The sequence below is a fragment of the Botrytis byssoidea genome (assembly GCF_014898295.1).
Source record: "Botrytis byssoidea strain MUCL 94 chromosome Unknown BBYS_014, whole genome shotgun sequence".
Classification (NCBI taxonomy): domain Eukaryota; kingdom Fungi; phylum Ascomycota; class Leotiomycetes; order Helotiales; family Sclerotiniaceae; genus Botrytis; species Botrytis byssoidea.
The window spans coordinates 18473-41247 of record NW_024065855.1 but is presented as its reverse complement, the minus strand read 5'-3'; the positions used below and the strand labels follow the sequence as shown (position 1 = coordinate 41247).

The 22775-nt window shown below is 43.7% G+C and overlaps 4 protein-coding genes across 4 annotated transcripts; 1 reads left to right on the top strand and 3 right to left on the bottom strand.

Annotated features, from left to right (window-relative positions):
* Positions 1-962: 962 nt before the first annotated feature.
* EAE97_007159 (uncharacterized protein) lies at positions 963-2448 on the bottom strand (the record flags this gene model as incomplete). The annotated part of the gene is made up of 4 exons (XM_038877673.1): positions 963-1132; positions 1187-1735; positions 1789-2184; positions 2238-2448. 4 exons carry the CDS (start codon positions 2446-2448, stop codon positions 963-965), a joined length of 1326 nt encoding a protein of 441 aa, XP_038731158.1.
* A 1661-nt stretch (positions 2449-4109) lies between these two features.
* EAE97_007158 (uncharacterized protein) lies at positions 4110-5798 on the bottom strand (the record flags this gene model as incomplete). Its single annotated transcript, XM_038877672.1, has 1 exon — positions 4110-5798. The coding sequence occupies one exon, from the start codon at positions 5796-5798 to the stop codon at positions 4110-4112; it is 1689 nt and encodes a 562-aa protein (XP_038731157.1).
* Positions 5799-8503: 2705 nt separating this feature from the next.
* Positions 8504-13376, bottom strand: EAE97_007157 (uncharacterized protein; the record flags this gene model as incomplete). Its single annotated transcript, XM_038877671.1, has 3 exons — positions 8504-8723; positions 8775-12418; positions 12825-13376. 3 exons carry the CDS (start codon positions 13374-13376, stop codon positions 8504-8506), a joined length of 4416 nt encoding a protein of 1471 aa, XP_038731156.1.
* Positions 13377-17102: 3726 nt separating this feature from the next.
* EAE97_007156 (uncharacterized protein) lies at positions 17103-22130 on the top strand (the record flags this gene model as incomplete). Its single annotated transcript, XM_038877670.1, has 4 exons — positions 17103-17363; positions 17457-17850; positions 17898-18180; positions 18236-22130. The coding sequence occupies 4 exons, from the start codon at positions 17103-17105 to the stop codon at positions 22128-22130; spliced, it is 4833 nt and encodes a 1610-aa protein (XP_038731155.1).
* Between the last annotated feature and the right edge of the window lie 645 nt (positions 22131-22775).

Sequence of the window (22775 nt, the reverse complement as noted above, 5' to 3'; positions counted from 1 at the left end):
GATTGGGTGGTGTTGAATGATAACTTTCACGTTTACAAATAGAGTAAAAATTAATGGAGGGGTACTTTTGTATAAAGTTATGGTCATGTTATGAGTAATGCGGCAAGAATTTAAGCGCCAAGGTCAAAGCTTTTTTTCGGACAGGGGTCATATAATCAGATGTCATCGTGGAGATTTTTATTTGTATTCTTCTTTTGAATATAACATAGGTAATCTGGCTACAGAGACAATTCTATATAACCATTCGTCCAATCCATAGGTAAAAGTTTTCGTCACAATACACACATACCAACCACTTCAACTGCCATCTTTGCCCGACCTATTGTGATGAATCCTCACCTCTCCTGAGCTGAGTACCTTCAATTGTTTGAGTAGTATGTCTCTCGAGTTTAATACTGCTTCTAGATTGTTTGCTTCTCAGGAGTCTATCGTTCGTTGTAGGCTAAGTGTGTTTGCTAGGACAACCACTTTCCCTGATTTATGCAATACACTGCTAATTCGTTTATTTTTCTTCAACCAATTATATCTCTCAAATGCACTGCCTGCACTGTGTTAAGAACATCTTCTAAGATGGGAGCTCTTCCTGGACCATGTGGTTCACTTCTCAAGTCAAGGACTTCTCCCAGATTGATCACTGCAATCTGAAGTCAGACGCTATGAGCTCACGAGAAAAGTTCAGCAAACATTTTTCGGCCAAACATGTACAATCTTATAAAGAAACGACAATTCCTTCCCTAAATTTGACTATAGTTCTCGAGCAATTCCATTTGGGAATGTTTTGGCTGACACCTGTGATTTTGTGCATTTAGATATGCCCTGTTTTCCAGATCTTTGACATAACCATCCCATTCACCATTAACTTTTCCCGAATCCCGATCCCAAAGAGAACATCAAGCAACTTTATAAACCAATTGGTACTTTTGACGAAACGAAAAACACTATCTGAGTAATGTGTCAGAACATTACAATTCACTGGTAGGAATTTTGATCGCCGTGCTCATTGGTGAGCAATTGCCCTCTTCACTGCTAGAGTCCTCGATCTGGGTATAATCTTGGAGGTTGCTACAGATATAGATAGTACCCGTTTGATTGGAGAATCCGTTGAAACGCGTCGCTGTAGCTGAAGTATAAGCTGTAATCATAATCAGTCAAGCATCAGGAAGAGTGGTCCGGTCTTAGTTCTCACCTCCCATGTTTCTGTACACCAAAAAATCACCAATTTTAACTTCGCAGCCGAAAGTGGTGCTCCGACTCACACAATCTGTACTATCACATGTTGGCCCCCAAATCTTGTAGGTGTGGTTTCCAGTCTTGCGTGCCATCGTCGTATTTAATTTGCCTTTGATCAACGTTGGCATAAACTCTTCCTTTTCGATGAGCCCATTCATAAAGTTTCCGTATACACCATCGTTTTGATACAACATTTCCAGAGTTTTGGAAGGTCCTGTCGTTGTTGACACCCGGCGTGCTATAATTTTGCAAACAAGTGTAAATGCACTGCGCGCATAGAAACGTCCGGGCTCTGCAATGAAAGTTGTTTGCTCTGGAAATCCCGCTTCAGATATGGCATTAGATACAGCTTCGGCCATATCTCCAAATGCAGATTCTGTGGACTGAAACCCACCGCCAATATCGACAATTCTCAAGGAGAATCCTAAGGATTCTGCAATATCCCAGACCAATCTTGAATGTTGAACGGCTTTTCGAATCACTGCAGGATCTGAAGCGCCCGACCCTTGACATAAAGTTAACTCTGGAATACATAATCATTATGAGAGGGCTCTCTACCAATATGAAAACTAGTTCCAACGACGTCCATACCCAGTTTTTTCGCGCGTACAAGAAGTGCTTGAGCCGATTCCAGTGGGGCACCGTATTTATCCCCTAGGGCAACAAGAGCGCTGTTATCATTCGCGAAAATTCTAAGCATCAGTTGTGCGTTAGGCATGTATTTGTTTATGCTATCCAGCTCATCGATATTATCAAAGGTCGTTTTTCTGATGCCCGCATTATAGGCAAAAGCAAGTGCTTCGGGTGCCTTGCATGGATTTGCAAAGATAATACTGCCAGGATGAGCACCCAATGATAGAACGGTATGCATTTCCTCCACGGAAGCACAATCAAATCCAACGCCGAGTTGCATGAGTACTCTCAGCATGACGTTGTCAGTATTGCATTTAACGGCTATTTTGCACATCAGTTCCATGAAATAAAAACGCGGCTAAGCTTTCACTTACCGTAAAATGGCCGGACGAAAGGCAGATGAGATACCCAAAGATCATGTTGACGTCGAATCACTTCTATATCTGCAACGAAGAATGGGTCGTTAAAACCAAGTATATGTGGAAATTGTTCTATATGAGCAATATGTTGGTATATGGTGTTATTCAATAATTGTTCTGCAGGTTTTTGTGGCTCTCTGCAAATGCTGGTACTTAAATCCGACATAGTTGAGAGTAATCGGTTGATTTCCCCAGGAATTTGAGTCTGAAGCACGCAGAATTTTCGTGGGTTGGGTTTTGTAAAATCTCATGGCAATCAATTCTAAGGGAGAGACCCTTTACGTATTTGTGCCGCACTAGACTTTAGACCTACTGGGTACACTAAATCTTAGATATTGGCTACGCAAAATCTGAGATGTATGTTTCAGATCATACAGCTCGTACTGAAAAACACACATGTCTCACCACGGGACATTTTACTAGTGGCATAGTACCTTGAACTCTGCACATCATTCAATCCTGAAAGTTTTGGATATGGCCATTAACATTCATAAAGATGAATCTTCTTCTCAATTCTAACGGATTTTTCAATAGCCAATGAGAAAACCACTGTGACTAGTTGAAGAAAAAAAAGTAGCAATTGTAAGTCAAGTTCTCTGAGAAATCAAAGTGCCGCCTCTTTCGATCTACTTCATAAGTTCTGCCAATGTTCCTGGCATCTCAGCCGCAGATTGTTCAAACCGTTCAGTTGTTGGGACTGCATTCATTCAATTTGAAGACATTAGATGCATGGCGAATACATCAGAAAAGCTGAGTTATCAACGCCTAACAGACACCGCCAGAACGAAACTACTTTCTCTAGGGGCGTTGCCCTTGCAACAGCAACAATCTTTTAAGACAATTGAAGCCAATTTAGGATCTGGGAATGCTAAATTCATACGCATTTGATGTAAACGCCGTCTTTATACTTTGATCAATTTCACTTCAGGGGCTCCTTTTTTCAATAGCAGCGGTGTCCTCGAACCATGTAAGTGATGATTTTGCCAAATCGAATGTTCCATCACTTATAAAAAATCAAAAAATTACAGGGAAACATGACGAACACTTCGATGCTGCATAGTGTTTCAGCCTGTTGTTGAAGAACATGTCCTTATTAGGCATTCCAATCACGCCAATTCATGGGGAAATACATGCTACTTGGGAAAGATCGATGGCCATCTGAGACAATTCCATTTTGTCAATGCCGATCAATGCTTATTCTTAGGAGGACCTGCTTCCGTTTGTGGCCCGTGTTGCAGCGACTTAATGCATGGTTCACAGAGCAACATTGTCAATTAATTGGAGATTTCTACGTCACATGGGGCAGATTCGCTACACGTTCTAATACTACACGAATTCTGGAATCAAAATCAATTCATTACAAATAAGAACTACATTCATTAAGTACCGATAGAAGTACATGCACACGGCACGGAGGCATCAATGATGTATCTTTATGCAACAAGTTATGTAAGTATGAATTTAAAATGCTATCTACTAGTCTTTGCATAATCAGACGTTCTCAAAATCTCTACACCATTTCGTGTTTCCATGACCCAATACTCTCGCATATCCAACCCTCCTTTTTCCAACTCAACTTTCTTTTACAAAAAGAAATTGAAAAATATTCCTACACCATTTCCCAGCCATATTTATTCAATCTCAGCAGCAGGAATTCTCAGAGCATATTTGCCCTTTTCCTGGAGAACACTCTCCCTGATCCCTCTTCTCGGCCCTTCTCATTCTTCCCATTGCCCTCTCCGACTATTAATTCTCCTCCAGTTCCAATTCTGCCCCCTCAAAGCTATCGAATCTCGGTCCGAAAGCTTCAAGCAAGATACAAGCATCCTAAAATGGGCGAGTATCCAAATCCTCCAACCGAGTCACAATATCTCGTAGAGATGGAGACGACCGACGAAATTTGCGTAAGCTCCTTACTACTCTTGAATGATTGATTTTCATTGCATTCATAATAGTAGAAGCAGTCGGCGAGGGATTACAGATAGAGCTTCGTCTGCTATTGCTACGAGATGTAGCTCCAGCTGCAGACCCAGCCTCGGATGCAGCGTGTGTTGATTTCAACAAAGTTTGATAGCGAGTCAGAGAGGGTCTTCGTTGGCGTTCGGGAAATGATATATCGAGATCCATGGCATCATCGAGATCCATTGCGTCTCCATCGTCATAGTAATCAGGAGTGGTATTGGCATATCCTGTTGGGGTTTGACTCGAGGCAAGTGAAGTGTTTGCCACGATTAGGAATACTGCATCATCGATTTCCATGGGATCCTCATCGTAACCTGGGCCAGAACTAATAGCTGAAGAACTGCCAAGCATATGATTTGCGGTTTGAATGCTAGCTGATTCAATTCTGGCTTCAAGCCAAATATCCGGGCTATTTTGTTCGGCTTGAGGCGTGGAGAGATTTCCAGATGGTGCGTATTGATGAATAACAGGCACAGAGAAGGAAGTATCTGGGGCGCTATGTCGTGAATTATCAGGACCCTCAGAAAATGATCTCGACCGAGGCTTGAGCTGTGTGGATTGAGATCGGCAAGAGCTGTCCCATTCTTCATTTCGAGATACTTCGAATGTGGAGAAACAACGGCTGGGGGCACTGTCTCTGCTGATACTCACATCCTTAGATGGTGGTATAGAATAATATTTCGAATCGACGTATGTTGGTTGCGCAGCCCTGTAGTTTTGAACAGGAGCAGTTGAGCCCTTTGGTCGACGGAGATCCGATGGGTTGTAAATATTTTTCTTTCCTCCATGTTTGGGAGTGGAAGAAATCATGGTCATGTACACACTTTTCGTGGGACGTGGTGTACGACTGCCAGCTGTGGGTTGCGCGATGTTCGATGACTTTGGCTTCTGAGCCAAGGCGTTGAAAGATTGTCTTGGGTTTTCCCGTGGCTCATGGATGCGCTCTTTAGTACTGAGTAGATCCGAAGGGCTGCTTTGACTTGCAGAGACCAGACCGTCCTTGTTGAGAGGTGGTAACCCAATAGCCGTTCTGAACAAATCGCTCACCAGATCCATGTCTGTGAATTTTCGAAGCTCACTCATCAAGCTCAATGATGGCGAGAACATCTTTTCCAACCACAATTCATTGACGATTAGTTGTAATCTGCCAAGCTCGACTCCATACAGCTCACAGCTTTTCTTCAGAAATTCTCTTCCGAACATTTCAAGCAGGGGCACACTTTCCAATCCCCAGCCGTAGTCACTTTGTTGCCTGCGAGTTAGCCTGGAGAAAGGAGTGCGGAACATGAAGACCACCAAAAGACGTTCGAAGTGTTGAGCTGGGTTGCGATGAAGTGGTAATAGAGATTTGAGTTGTAGGATGTCATCTCGTCTTGATGCTTTGACTTTTTGAGGAGTTTCGATTTGCTTCGAAGCGAGGAGTTGCGCAATATGTTGCTCCCTGCTCTTTTTATGTTCAAGAGTCTGTTCAATATCGTGTCCAACATTGCTAGTTCTACCAGCTTGCCCCCATTTTGCTATCCAACCGCGCAGATCCATGTTGTTGCTGGCCATGTTCAAAAACGTCGATGGAAGGTTTGAGTGTTTGTTTGAAGTTGTTCTTGAAGAATTTTTAAGTGTATGTTGATATCGAGAGTTTGGCCGATGAAGAAGCTTTGTGATTTGAGAGTGAGTTTTGACAAGAAGCGAATGAATGAGATAGCAGCTTTTCGACAGCGGGGCAAGGCCTTAATATGTAAAAAGAGGCCAAGAACAATAGGTGCTAGCGTATGATTTGCTTATCAAATCCCCGCGTGTGTATGTGCCTACGGCGTTGGTACGGTAAGGTGCGTTTATTAGCAAAGTATTTTCGGTGCAATATCTTTGCTGCAGTGAAGATTGTATCAACAAATTGTGACCTTTTCTTCCTCTCAAGGGTGGGAGCGATAGCAGGCTTATATCAGTGTTCTCAGTAGAGCATCTATGCTACGGTGAGGACCGTATTGGCTATGATGTTTCTCAAAGTCGCGATCCATATGCTTATATCAGCACAGTTATTTCAGTAGGATATCTTTGCTACGGTCAGGACCGTATCAACTACTTGATGTTTCTTATTTCGCTCAATATCGCGAACGATAGCATGCTTATAAACAAGTCAATACTCTACCGAGAAGCATTATCTATGGTGAAGACCGTATTCACCCCTAGAAGTGACTTATTATATTGATACGGTCGAGTAGAATCCAAATATAATCTCAAAGCTAGAAAAGTGAATCTCCCGCAGTCTAGGCAACTACCTATTTCTAATCCCAATATTCACCGTGTATAGATAGGTACTTCGGCCAACCCACTCCAGTTTAGCGAGAGAGGAGGCATTAGATACCTACCTAAGCATACCAGCTGCATCCTGAGAAAGTCTAACCAGACCACAACATCAAGAAATGAGAACCGTTTATATAACCAAAGTAGATGAAAGACGACGTAAGCCCCCCTCTGTGGTTATCGATTACCAATATATCTGACGCTGTGTTAGTACGAAAGAAGTACCATAAAAGTCGCAGTGAAAAGGGTTCAGGGCACGGTTTATAACCATCGCTAATTTGATCGGGCCCAGAATCATGTGAAACGATCCACGATTAAGCAAATTGATTATGCACTATAGTGATTATGATTGAGTAAAGCTTTGATTGCAGAATCATGGGTCTTATGATTGAAAGTCATGAAATCGGAGAAATGCTTGCGAGGAGGAGTGCGCGAAGTGCGGAGCGGACTCTCCAAGTTTCAGGCTCCGTGTGCATTGCAAACGCGATACTGTGTTCTATCTAAGGAGTCAAGCAATACTTAAATGCATCTTAGTAAGAGACCAGCGCTCTCGCTAGACCACTACAATACCTAAATGACCCGTGACCTAGGATCATTCACTACCTGGGTAACGTTCAAACAACAAGCAAATGGGTAGATATCTAACAATCAAGAATATCACACGGTTGTATGGTATTCAGCCTATAGCCAGTCTTTCCCATCTACTGTGAAGTAAATTTATACGACATGAACATAAACCAGACAATTTTATCTATAAATGGCTTTAAGAATACTGAATCAAATATTATGAAATTAGTGAAATAGTCCATCAAAAATCAAATTATTTATCAGACAACTGTATCTAAAGGGTAAAAAATGAATTTAGGATTGGATTTACAAAAATATTCAGACCCTCATCCAATCTAACATATTCGCTTCATCTGCAAGCTCTTTCTTCCCTTTCCTCTTCTCTGCAAACACAATTCCCAGTCTAACTCATCTGATGTCATCCTCACTTCACCCATCATTTATTTCACTCCACCCACCCACCCCACAATCAACACCAAACCCTCATACTAACAACAAACCACTCACTTTTTCACTTTTTTAATTTCAAATTCCTGCCCCTATACACATGTACCGCTTCATCCACCCCCTCTCCCAGCCCCACCGTATATCTAAGACATCCTCCTCTCCCCTCCCTACCTCCCACGGTCTATCCCTTACCAAAATACAATATCTCACAATCTCAACATCTTCACAAACAAAGTCAAAGATTCCATCTAGCATCAGTCTCTAGCATCAATCACCAACTATGCAATTTCCAATCATTTTAATACCTCAAGATAAACTCAGATAGGAAGCACAATACTCTCATCACACCAAAAATTTCCTCAGATTACATCAAATCACACATCGCACCTTCCGTTCAACCCCTCTCAAAGTCTCAGCCAAAAGAAAGTTGACATAATATGTAAATTGAAAACAAGCCCCAAAGTTCTACATACATACATGCGTACATACAAACAGCAAACGTCCACTATTAATCATTACCACAGGCATCATCAAAAAGAAGTCAAGGCCAGAATAATTCTATCCTTGCCTTCTTTCATTGCACTTTCTCCATATCTCCAATCTAGCCAGTATCAGAATCTAGCTAGGTAAATGCAAGTGAATACCAAACCCAAGCCAAAAATCCAAATCATGCGGGGACATGCATGCCAATTAAGTTCAAACCAATCCATGATGTGACTCCAAACGCCCGGGAAAATATCAATTAGCCCTCAAAGCGTCAGTTGGAAGTATGACACCCTCAAAATTCTACTTGCCCAGTGAATTTATGCAACGCTATTATGCATATAAGTTATATACCCCAACTCCCAATACACCGTACAATGTGATAATTGATCAAGACTCGCTCTAGCTAAGCAATTCATTAAGCGAATCTTGAAAGAACATGCCCTACCTCGACCATCAGATCAATACTCCGTTGATGGCACTTTTCGCTCCGCACATGAGAACAGATTTATATGATTATCGCCTCTCGCAGCACAAGCTAACATCATACGATGCGGATGGAAAGCCGTAGCTGAAATGGGTGATTGACGAGCTTGATGTAGGAAGCTCGAGTATGGCTCCACTCTTGAGAGTTCTCTGCCATCGAAATTGAAAACCTTGACTGTATGATTTCCAGTGCCACTACAGATAGAATTAGTAATTTTCAAGGTGAGACAAAGGAAGCAGACTTACACAGCAAATACTGGAAGATGTTCATGAGTGCTTGCAGTACGTAGAGTATCCTTTGTAGCCTGAATAACTCGTAATGGTTTGTCCATTCGAATGTCCCAAAGTTTAACTTTACCATTGCGACTGGCGGAGAGAAGCTCTCTTTGACCACCTCGTTGCATATGCACACTCTTGATCCATACCCTGTCAGATTCATCTTTCCATTTCTTAACCATAGCTTCTTGTGGCTTGTTTCTAGCGTCAAATACTCGTATGGCTCCATCACCAAAACCTGCCACGAAAACATTACCTGTCATTTGATCAGAAGTCAAAGACGTGACACAAGAACCGGACCGAGCATTGATATCCACGACACAAAGCTCTGGCGCCGCAGCCCACACTCTGATCACCTTTACATCACCGGCTACCAAGAGTTTTCCAGTAACTTGTTGCCAGTCAAATACCATACCAGAATTGACGTTACTTGGGACAAGATGCGTCAAAGCCCTCCATGCTGAAGCAACCTCAATCTTTTTGTCGGAGTCATAATTCCTATAAATACGAATAACACCATCTGAAGACCCCGTCAACAAGAAGGCTTGATCGTCCTCATTGATAAACTGGAGATCACTAATCCTGGAACCTTCTGGATTACCATTTGAAAATCTACTAAGGCGATCTTGCTTCTTCCAATCCCAAACACAAATCGTGTCGCGATCATCAGACACAGCGAGATGATCTTCAAATTGATGGAGTGTCATTTTTGTCGGTTGACTAGAATTGTTGAAAAATCCAGTAGCGTGCGTCCATTTGCCATTGCCGGCAATTTCTTTCTGGGGTTGAGTATCGCGAAGAATTGCTTCGTTCCTCGATCGTCTCCAAAGTCGTTCGTTATAGTCAGTACTTCCGGGCTCCTCAGCTTCGTTCGGTTTCATCTGGGGTTCGCGGAAATATTCAATTGACCATTCTAGGAAAGTACTCTCCAATGGTATAGTACATGGTTCCGACAGGTTTCGAGGTTGAAATCCCCCTGATGTTGGCTCATTTGCTGCATGATATGTGCCTGGGGTCGATGCGATATCATTCTGCTCTGGTGGGGAATTAAAGTCTGGCGGGAGACGTGATCGCGCTGGCAAAGAATTCCGATTTAGGCCAGGTGACTTCAAACCAGATCTTCCGGTTGAGTCAGGTGGTGTCACTTCGCCAGTAGAACCACCGAAAGGCAGGGTAAACAAGTAACTAGCTGTTCTTTTGAGTAAGCCCTGCTGGCTCGACTGTGTGCTTGACAAGGTATCTTGTCGCGTTGGTGTACTGGGTCTTGTCTCCGACGTATGCGACTTCGATGCCTTTGGCTTTGCTGAAATTCGATTTATGTCATCAAATAGTTTACGGGCTGCGGCCCCAACTGGTGAGCGAAGGAGTGATACATGGAGAGCATCCACAATAATGGTTGCATTACGCTGAACTTCCGGATGTGGATCGATTGCCATTATTAGAACGTGTTTCCAAACCACAGCAAAGATGGAGTTGTGAGACAAGCCCTGAGCTGTGGCTTTGATGGTACCATCCTTATTTCTGTTATCCATACGAGCATAGTGCAATCCCATTTTGTGGTCATTCCCATCGTCGAGAGGGGGAGATTGTCTATACTCCCGTTCCTCCTGTAGCTGTTCGAATGCCACTACCCAAAACTTACTCTCATATCGATGTATAAACTTAGAGAAATATACCAGCAGTTCTTTGCGGACCATGGCGTTTCCATCATTTGCTAGTTCTATGACGGTCCACGATATTGACTCCTCATTTCGAGCAACCTCATCTGTCAAGTCCGGGATTCCCAGAAAAGTTGTCATGGCGTATAACATGGCAGCTCTGACTTCGCAGCATACATCACGAACCAGACCGGATAACTTTGCAGGTGCATTCTCCCTGATACCCCGCCATTTCGCTTCAGGGAGATCATTCCAAAGCTGACTGATACATAGACACGCCCATTGTCGTAAAAGTGGGTTGTCTGCATTCTGCAAGTGTGTCAAACAGTAAGTCATGATATCTGTTTGGTTGCAGACATTTTGACCTTGCTTGTATCCATTGCAGAGCATGGCTAGAATGAACGCACACATAGCTTTGTGTTCAAGGCTATCCACTACTGGAAGACCTTCATTGGGTTTCAATATACTTGAGAAGTAGTTGTAACCACTATCTTTCAACAAATCTTGCTGACATGTGAGATCAACAGCCAGAACACGAGTCCAGATAAACACCATCACGGGCTTCAATTCTGCCGCGGCTGATTGTAACAATTTTAAAACGTATGGAAAGATACCTATGCTCAGAGCAAGGTTTACGGCCCAAGGACCCATATCAAGAAACTTCCCTAACAGTATCAAAGCTCGTACTCGATGCTGCTGACTGAGGAGAACCTGAAGAACAACTGGAAGCTGATCGGGAGCTTTGTGAGTTACAGCACCCTGTGTCAGATAAACCTCAAATGCTGTGAGTTGTTCCGTGAAGAAACTGGAGTTCTGGAATTCATAATCTGGAAGTTGTCCAGACTCCTTCATCTCCAACGACGGCAATTGAGCCAAAGCCATTTCCACAGCCAAATCCCAACTTTCCCAAAGAGAATGTTGATGGGTGTCTGGAAGCTGCGGGTATGATTGTGGGTGGCATCCATAAGCTGACATGATTCTCTGCGCTAACAGAAAGTTTCTGAATAAAGCTGCCACCATCAAATCTTGTCTGAAGAACTTCCTAAACAAGGGTCTAGGGAGGGTGGTCCAAGCTATGGTATCCGTAATGGCTGTAAAGATCCAGTTCAGCTCTCCCAGAGGAGTGCGCCTTTCTTGCAGTCTACCAGGAAGCTTCTTGGCTCGCTCTGGTGAAACTTGTGATGGGAGAGGGTTTTGTAGAACGAAAAACCACAAGGCCATTTCAATAGGGGTAGTCAGGCATGCTGTAAAGACATCAGCAGGTAGTAGAGGATTTGTGGGTAAGTTTTCCTTAATTCCACATGCTGCCAGGTGAATGTAAGGCTTATAGTTTGTAACTACATAATTTGGGTCCTTTTTCGAGTTTTCAAGCTCTTCTTGTTCATGCTTGTCAACAAAGCGATGAAAGTTATTCAAGATGTTGCCCGAATCTGAACAGTCCCAAACGAAGAACGTGGGTGCTTGTAGCCATGTTTGTAGATCATACAATGATACCGGAATATACTGTGTGTAGTTCTTGTTAAAGACCCAAATTTCACCAGATGAAGTAGGCTTTGGAACGCCATGACCATTGTAATGGAAGAGAACTCGTTCTTCTTTAGCATTCCGACGGAGTGATATGCAGAATTTCTTCGTCTCTTCGACGGATGGATCCAAATATTGCTTATATCTTGTTCGAATAGCCAATGTCTCGTACTGGGCTTGTAAAGATTTTCCAATCGTCTCCAGAGCCTTTTGTACAGGAGGATGTGAAGGATCCTGCCAGGCCTCCAACTTTGCACCAGGTGTGGTCTTCAATTGATCGGGTGGCTCGACTCCAATGTTTAGACATATTGCTAATGCGGCAGATACGGTCTTTAGACGATCCTTCATCCGCCAATCCTGAAGTTCGTATCCTAGTGATTTAGGGTTGCCCGTCGTCTCGTGTCGTTTATCCGTAAAGTACATATACCAGTTCTGTTGTACAATGTCAGTACTTGTTTCTAAGCCTACGTCCACATGGTCAACTCCAAGCGCCCAGTCCAATGGAGATTGAAGGCGGTGATGTTGCGCTCGACGGAACGCTGAGCCATTGTCTGAAACTGCAATCACACATTCGCGCTTCTCACAGAAATAGTCTGCGCCTTCCCAATCTTTGTTCGCTACGGGCGAGAAGAAATCGAAGCTTTCAACAAAAGAGTAACTTAAACTCCAAACATCAAAATAATCATCCATGCTTCAGAAAGAAAAGGATGTTATGAGATATATAAGATAATAGTTTGCTTAGGTCCAGGGGCTGACGGGTTGAAACAGCGGCATATTCAAAGGTTTGGTAGACTGATGCCGGGCCGAGATACTATCATTAAAGGAAAGAACAACTTACATTTGCTAGTTGCGAAACATACTCTTCAGACGCATAATTAGTTCCAAATCCATGCCTTTCTCCCCAATCTTGTATATCTTCTTCCATATCTACATTTGCATCTTCACCTCTCGGTCCATAATCACTCTTGGATCTTTGAAGTAGTGCAGCTGGTCTGCGCCGTATTTTATCTGGCTCCGAATCGTCTTGTGATGATTCTGCAGTAGCTCCAGTCGAAGTTGTTGGCCGTGTGCTTGATTCATTCTGCGATGTACCATTGATGCGATCCAAGTTCGCCGGCGCATATGCAGATCCAGCTTCTACGCCGTTGACAGGCTGTATTGGATCATTGCTAACAGTATGCCTCGAATTCATGGTTCCTAACGTGCCATTCATACCATTTATTGCCGGACTCGAATGTGGCAGTTGTTGTGAGGTCGGCACAGTGGCAAATGTATGGTCTTGAGGTTGAGGTTGTTGACCTGAAGGTGAATTTAAATTTGGAGTGGGATTTGATCGGTGTAGATTGTGTTGTTGGCGGGGAGCTCCATGCTGAACGGCAACTGCTGTCATGATCTTAAATGGAAAAAATTACCATTCTTCAAACACTAATTGCTCATTGGATACTTGAAAGTCGAGAAATGAATAAACTGAGGCGGTCGAGAGGGCGGTCGAGGTCTCGGCAAGGCTTCGCGATGAGTTGGTTGAAGGTCCTCTAGAAAGATAATCTATATCTGAATCTCAATGACTGTTAGGTGGGAATTTACATCAAAAGACAATCAGACGCGTGGATCAAGAGAACCAACAGTTCCACGACGATTACTAAATGACGTACAATTGGTGAATTATATACTACCACGAGGTTGAAAAAACAATTTCGACTGGAGGCAGAAATTGTATATATATTTGGGTGAATCGAAATAATATCTATGAATATGCGGAGAGCGCTGGAGTACCTATGTACCTGTGAGTTGTGAAAGTAGCAGGATCTTTATCACTATCATACCTTGAAATTAGATGTCACGAGCTGGAAATATTTGAATGCAATAGAATGACCGCCTTACAAATTGGACTTAGCACAACCTTGGAACCGAGATCCCGCTATATGTACCGACGCCACAATATAACGTGGCTGATGTGGATTATTTTGGCCGGCATGGATGGCTGACTAAGCATGGCGCCCTTGTCGTTGTGGCTCAAAATTGATAAGATGCGAAGATGCAGGAGATGGTGATACTACCTACCTATACAGAGATGGGGATGGGGTATACCTGAGCAGACTGAAAGAATCGCTGAATCACATATATCATATATATGATGACTTACTATTAATAAGGGTTTCCAAAGTTTATCAAGCAAAGCTCTCGACTTTACGTGACCCCCCATTTCTTCCCTTCTCAATCCATCGGAAGATTGACCTGATACAATGTTGTACTGCATTCTCAATTTACTCAATTCTCCAGCTTTCCATTCCACCAAACTACTACCAATCGCTACATTGATTCTGGTCGTGGGTTTCGCATATTTCATGCACGATGCAAGTTATTGTGACCGGAATCTTGTCGGTGCGCAAAGGAGATCTGATTGTTACCTACCACCCAGTGTTTCGGTTTACCAAGGAAGAAACATAGGAATCGTTGTACCATTCAACACCTATATATTCATTACCTTGTTCCAGAAAAAATCTTTGATGCCCTTGGGGACCACCCTCTACCATGGATTGCTTCAATTGTACGCAATATGTAGGTAGGTCATCTGTCAAACAATTGCAAAGGATTTTAGCCGCCAGAAGTCTGAACCCCCAAACATCACACCTCCCAATCATATGTTACATGTTCTGTTTCTTCTCCAAAGTAAGTATTAGACGAACATAGAGGAATTTGGTTTTCATGAGGATGGTGTCACCGTTGCCTCGGATCCTCCTCAGCTTGAAAAGATCTCAAAATGGTACTGCACTGCATAGAGAAGCAGAAGCGTAGGATGGTCAAAGGGTTTATTTATCGATCTCGTGGATACATCGCCACTGCATCGCCCAGATCTTTATCTCTTCTCATTTGTTGAATGAGGATGTAAGAAATATGACAGCATGCAGCTGGATAGTTCAAGATCAAACGCCCAGCCATGATTGGACCTATAGGAAAGCAAATGTATTTGACCGACAAATCTTCTGCCTACCTAATTACTGCAACAATGGAAACCGACGCACTGCTAATCCGGGATCATGAATAGATGATCGCCTTCGTATGAGATATCTGGTTGGCTGGATAAGTCGAAAGGGAGGCATTGCTGCATACTAATCAAGCGGGTGCCGACATATTTTGTAGCTACGATTCAACCCCCTTCATCATGGACCCCCTCAGAGATTCCATGAATCGTTCGAGAAGGATTGAACAGAATTCTACGATATCTGGAGAAAAGATGACGAGTAAAATTTAGCTACTTAGTAATTCAAGTAAAAGGAAACATGAAAGATTTATCTCTAATTTCACGGTAGTCCAAATGCATAGCAGTAGAAGCAAGGGCCTCAAATGTCGATACTTAATTTGATAGCCCTACCCATAAATTACTTGGGTATGAAATGAAACTTCTAACCGTCGATCGAATTGAGTAAAGTGCGCATGAATGAGAAGACGATGAGTGGAACAGAAATGAAGGGGAAATGGTCCAGAGTCAGGGGTACATGACAATGGCTGGACGTGAACGATGAACTATTAGAAATCCTACATCGTACATCGTACATACAAATCATATCATATCAACTTTAGGGAATTGTGAGAAACGTTCAGCAGGACAAGAAGAAAAAGACTCTACTAGGGACTAGCTCTAGGTAATGGGTATATATCGCAGAAAGGCACATACTAGATGCGTTAGTTTCGTACTCCGTACATATATATATATACATATATGTGTGTGTGTGTGTGTGTGCGTGTGAATATGAATACGATATGGATGTACAGACGCGGAGGCTGCAGAAGTTGGGAATTTTTGACTCAGTCTCTTTTCCACCAATATGATTCTCATGCTTTTCCTATAAGACAAGCCAAATTGATATGGCTCTAGGGAAGGGGGAAAAGGGTAATCTCAAGGGTAATCTCAACGTTAACCGTTTCCCCCTTTCCTTTTCCCTTTCCTTTTCCCTTTCCCATCGTTCTTACCACAATAGCTAGGGAGGTAGGTAAGTACTAGGTAGGGACTGGGTAGGGACATTATCACAATACACTTTCTTCCACGTCAATATGAAGCCTTTATTTGCACACCATTTGACGAATGTATTCATTGTCAGGGTATTGTCAGGATTGGATCTCAACCCCTGGTATATCTCATTCCAAAATTGTGGTTCTTTGGTACCTGAAAGATAAAACAAGGCGTATTACCATGCTGCACGGCGGATGAGGCAATAAGTTGCAAGGTAGTAATATTTTATACTTTGGAGTTGGTGGTTGAACTTGTATCCTCCTAGGTCGCTGCACACTGGCACATATTCTTCTAGGTACTTCCGTCGAGGCAGGGCAAGGCAGGCAGGGCAGGCCTTCCAAGATCAGGTCAAGCGATAAAATTTACTTGTACGGAGTAGATACGAACAGGAGATTCATCTCAACTCAACTCAACTCAATTCAACCCAACCCAACTCACCCTCATTCACTCACTCATACATACATACTCCCAATTGACCCTCCTCCAACAGAGTTTGTCTTGGAATAGAGAAACTATCACATCACATCGTATCCCATCCTGTCCTATCCTATCCTGTCCCATCTCGTCCCATCCATCTCATCCCATCCCATCTCATCCCATTCATTCCATTCCATGCCATCATCAATCTCCCAATCTTCCCCATTTTCATCATCACCACCACAATACTTTAATAATATTCGGAGCTTTTTACTGTCTTTTCTTTTTCTTCTCCATTAATACCGTTTTTGCGCGTCGAATCATCCAATACATTATTCGATTGTTTACTCTTCATACTCATATTCATCTTCACAGTCATATTTATATTCATATTCATATGGTTTACTTGATAGAAACTTTGAATGAATTCCCATAAAATAAAAATAACCACCAACACTTCTAAATCCCAGCCATTTCTAAACAGCAAGAACCCTGGACATTGGCTCAGACTTAATCCCTTTTCCTGAGACTTTCCAAACCAAGTTTAATAATAATCTCGAATTTCTCAAACATAAACAACAATCGTTTGTATTAAACGAATTCGCTATCTCGTCGAAAAGAAAACATTTATCCACTTGCGCTGCCGGCACTGGGAAGAAGTGAAAGTGGTTGGCCTCGAATGGCACGATGGCATTCCTCTTCAAGAGTAAAAAGAACGCAGATAAGGCTCAAGCCTTGAGAGATGGCGGCAATGGGGCTCCTGGTTCACAATCATCCCTCCAGAGCGAGAAAGGTCGGATGCCGCAACAAGCTGAGAGGACGACGACCCCTTCGAGTAGTGTCAATAATTCCATTACGTCGCTGCAAGGGGGCAATCCAGCGACGCCAAGTCCCGAACAATTAAACGGACGACGAGGACCAAACCCAGAGCAAGCGCAGGATCTCGCGGTAAGTGATTGGCAACATTTTTCTGAATTTCGCAGATCGCAATTGCTATATTGAGATTGGATTCAAATACTGATTGATGATGTCTGCGTATAGTTACGAAACGGCGCGCCGCCGCCAACACAGTCAATGAATTCAAATCCTAATTCCTCATTATACCCATGGTCGCAGCGAAGAATAACATATACAACTAATCATCCTCCTCCTTTTCCTCGATATGGCGCCGCTGTCAATTCCATGGCCTCGAAAGAGGGTGAGATATACCTCATGGGAGGTCTCATCAACAGCTCAACAGTAAAGGGTGATCTATGGATGGTGGAAGCGGGTGCAAATATGGCATGCTACCCATTGGGTACTACATCTGAAGGTCCAGGTCCAAGAGTCGGCCATGCAAGTTTATTGGTGGGAAATGCCTTTATTGTATATGGAGGAGATACCAAGATGGAGGATTCTGATGTTCTAGATGAAACTCTATACCTCTTGAATACTTGTAAGTCAGCCCGGCCACATATGGGAAGCATGCTAAAGAATCATTAGCTACGAGACAATGGTCGAGAGCTGTTCCAGCAGGACCGAGACCGGCCGGGAGATATGGGCACTCACTGAACATTCTGGGCTCAAAAATCTATGTCTTTGGTGGTCAAGTCGAGGGATATTTTATGAATGATTTGGTTGCGTTTGACTTGAATCAATTGCAAATTCCGACAAATAGATGGGAAATGCTTATAAAGAATAGTGATGAAGGTGGGCCTCCTGTCGGACAGATACCCCCAGCCAGGACAAACCACTCTGTGGTCACTTTCAATGAGAAGCTTTTCTTGTAAGTCTATAACAACGAAAGAGCCGATAGCCCGAACGACTACTGATTCTTTTAGATTTGGAGGAACTAATGGCTTTCAATGGTTTAATGATGTTTGGTGCTACGATCCGATCACTAATGCATGGACTCAACTGGATTGTATTGGATATATTCCAGCTCCCCGAGAGGGCCACGCCGCTGCAATTGTCGACGATGTAATGTATATTTTCGGTGGTCGAACTGAAGAAGGTGCAGATTTAGGCGATTTAGCAGCATTCAGAATCTCGTCCAGGCGTTGGTATACCTTTCAAAACATGGGACCGTCACCTTCCCCACGTTCTGGACATAGTATGACGGCGTATGGCAAACAAATTATTGTTCTTGCCGGGGAACCAAGCACAGCAACTCGTGAAGCTCAAGATCTCGCAACCGTTTACGTCCTCGACACAAGCAAAATTCGATATCCCAACGATCAGCAATCATCCCAACAGTCTCAACAAGGTGCTGTTAATGAACGTGTGCCTGGAGGTAGACGGCCAAGTGCAGGTGAGAAGAGCGGATTGATGCCCCGAAACATGGGCTCTAGGGAAAATTCCGCATTACCAGAGCCAAAGAAAAATAACGGTCCACCTAGAGAGGGCGCCAATAGCCGAAATGGAGGGCAACCAAATGTGAACGGCAACGATTCCAACGGCGTCGCTCCTGGTTCAGCTCAACCCCAGGGCCCACAACCTGGTTCGAAACTACCTAGGGCATCAATGGGACAGCCTGGCCCACCACCACAACAACAAGTACCAAATCCTCGAGGTCCCAATGCTGGTCCTAATGGTAGAGGCCCCAGAGGTCCCCAAGGTCCACAAGGTCCACAAGGCTCACAGGGCCCACAAGGCTCTCAAGGTCCACAAGGTCCTCAAGGTCCCCAGAGTTCTCAGAGTCCTCCTCCAGGGCAAGGGAGACCCAACAATCAATTTGGTCCTGCTATCGATACCTCTATGCGAAACCCCAAGCTGGAGAATGTTCCTCTAGCTCAACGAGCACTCTCGCCTGCACAGGAAGAAGGTCCCCAGGCTCGAGAGAGTCCAATCACCAATGGCCCGCGTCCTCCACTTCAAAGTGTTTTACAGCAGGAACACCAATCATCACATAACCAAATTCCTCCTCAGATGCAAGCTGGAGTTCCGCCTCCATCACAACCACCATCACATCCACCCTCACAACCACCGCCACAATCGCAACCTCAACAAATTGCCAAGTCCATAGCAAGGCAAGATTCCGATGCCCGGCAACCTCAGCAAACGCCAAAGTCCATAAGTAGGCAAGATTCTCACGCTCAGCAACCGAGTGGCACGAACTCGAGAGCCTCGTCGAAACAAAGACAGCCTCATGGTCAAAGTTCAGTGGATAGTAATACAGATATTTCTTTGAGAGATGTGATGAGTCGTCAAGTGTCGCCTCCCCCACCTACAAGACAACCAAGTAATCCTCTCAGTCGAAGGACTTCGGCCAGAGGTTCTCAAACTGTGACGTTGCTAAAGGAGTTAGATGCGGCTAGAAATAGAAATGCCTGGTATGCTTCGGAACTCGAACTTGCACGGAAAGCTGGATATACACCCAACCCTTCGACCAGTCCTATGCTAGATCAAAAAGCAGCAGAGTCTTTCGATGACGATGACAAGCCACTCATTGAAGCACTTTTGGCAATGAAAGCAGAACTAGCGAATGTCCAGGGCTCAATCGATAAACAAGCGGTTCTTGCAGCAAAACAAATTGCCGAGGTCGAAAAGCAACGAGATGCAGCCATCAATGAAGCGGTGTATCATAAAGCAAAACTTGCAGCTCACGCTGGAAGTCAAAGTAGCACGCCACAGCCCGACAGTGAGAACAGAGACATTGAAGCCATGACAAATGATCGATCTTCAGATATCAGTAGGAAATTGGCTGCCGCTCTGGCATCACAACGAGATCTCAAGAACAGGGTGGATAGTCTTACCGCTGAGCTCGAAGCTGAAAAACGTGGAAGACAACTTGCTGAGGATACTGCCAATATCACACAATCACGAATGGCTGAATTACAAACATATAAACAACAGAACTCTTCCGAGGTTGAACTTCTCAAAGCAGAGTTGCACGAATTAGAAGTCGCAGCCAGGGAAGAGGCGATTGTTTGTCAAGAAGCCGTCGCAGCCGCACAACTTATTCAAGCTGAAAAAGATGAGTTAGAAGCACGACACAAAGAAATATTGGGCACTGCGCAGGATCATAGCGAGACATTCGAGTCGCTCCGGGAAGCCATAACGTCGTCCGCCGATATGAAGAACCTATTGCAACGAAAACTTGATGAGGAACGTGCTTTACGCGAAACAGTCGAAGAAAAACTCTCTGCGCTTCGAGCTGAGCACGAAAATCGTACTTCTGAGTTAGAATCTGTCACCCGTCGTCTGAGAGATGCCGAAGAAATTGCTGAGCAACATGCAATTGAAGCTCGAACTCACAAAGAAGCAGTACTATCTGGCCTCGATAAAGTCACGAGTAGTAAAAATTTAGCGCCAAAGGATTCCGCCAGAGATGACCGCGCTTCAGCCCTCGAGGCACAAGTTCAAGCTTCTAATGCCTTGGTTCGTAAATATCAAGCCGCAGCGAATACCGCTTCAGACAAGCTGCGAAGTGCCGAAGAACGCATTGCTGGGTTGGAGGCTTATCAAGAGCAGGCAAGTCGGGAAGGCATGTCTATTCGAAAGCAACTTCAAGCCTATATGCGTGAAACACAATCACTCCAAGCTGCTAACTCGGATATGAAACATCAGCTTGCTAATCAACAGTTGGAGACAAATGCAGTCAACGTACAGCACAATACTTTGAAGGATATTCTTGGTGAGCGCGGTATCAGTCCTGTCAGTGCATCAAGAACTCGAGGATTGTCTAGTCCCCAATCAGGTTCCAATACACCAGACATGGCACGTCTCCGTGAACTTGAACAACAACTTGCAGCTAGTATGCATTCACACCAAGAAACCAAGGAAGCCTTTGAGAGCCGAGAGCAAGAAGCCGAGAGTGCTTATCGCGAGAAGTTGAGTCAACTAGAGAATGACTATCAATCTGCGGTCCATTACGTGAAGGGTACCGAAAAAATGCTCAAACGAATGAAGGACGAATTGTCGCGATACAAGCAAGATAATACACGATTGAAGGAACAGCTCACGGCTGCCGAGGAACGATCTACAGCAACGAAATCGCCTACGAACTGGGAAAGTGAACGTGCAGGCTTAGTTGGTCAAATCGAGACCCTCCAGTCTGAGATTAATACATCGACTACGCAGATGGAGAAGCAATTGACGGATGTTCGAAAGGAATTACAAGACACCCAAACTAGTAACTCTGAACTGAAGCAGAAGTATGAAGCCTTAGAAAAGCAATTGGCTTCTAGCAGTGAACAAGCACGTCATGAGCTTGATCAATTGCAAGAAGAAAATGCTCAGTTGGAAAAGCGTGCTCAAGACGCTGAGGAAAAGGTTTCATTGCTACTTGATCAAGTCGAGTCGTCAGTTGATAATTACCGTCGTCAATCACGTAATCTCGATAGTATGGTTGGAGCCACAGCTCCTTCTACAAACCAGCGAAACTCAATTGGTCACGAATCAGTTTCTGACTCTTCCATGTATGGTGGTGCGAATGACAACCGCAATAGCATGGCCTTAGATAGTCTTGCCTCGGAATTAGAAACGCTACGAACGCAATGGGAAACGACAAACAAGAACTATAGACTTAGTGGTTTCGGTGATTTCGAGGAACGGCCTACTACCAGCAAATCTGATGCCGACACTGGTCCTCAACTCAGTGGTAGTCTTGCAGATTGGAGAAAACGATTAGATGCCGAAGAGCAAGAAGCTAAATCAAGAAAGGGAAGCTTGACTGGTTCGGAGAGAATATTGAGTCCTACTGGCGGTAGAAAGGATTCTAATGCTGGTGCATGAACTTCGAACCAAGTCAACGTACTTTAATTTGGTAGTAATAACATTGGGGATTGGGATTTCGGATAAAGATATTTGTTTAATTGGTTTAGATTGATTGCTTCCTTACATTGGGGAAGGGATTTTGAGCTGGGTATCGAATTATATACATACATGGACAGAATTCGGGATGGCCACCACATTTTAATGAATTTATGAGGATAGGGATTAAGATAAAGATACCGAATGGAGAGGAAGATATTAAAGCAAATTGTGTGTTTTGGTGGTCCGGCTACCTTCTTTCTTCGTTCTTCTTTATTACTGTTTATTTGGCAATTTATACACTGTTGCTTCTTGCATATAATTTATTTGCTTGCTTGGTGGGGTTGTTTTGATGGACATGGAGGAATAGTGAAGGAAAAATATCACATTCGCATTGCTTTCTGACTTTCTATGTGTTTTGTAACTTTTCTTCGTTTTCTGCTTCTTCTCTTTCTAATGGCGTTGCGGGGCATTGTCTCATGAGTCAAATTCTTTATCATATGATGGGACTTTGTTGGATTGCATATGGCATTGCACTGCATGATTTTTTCTTAAGCGAGTTGGTGGGATTCTTTAGATCTCATCAGAGAAGATCTGATGGGTGATGGGAATGTTGTGGAGAGGTAG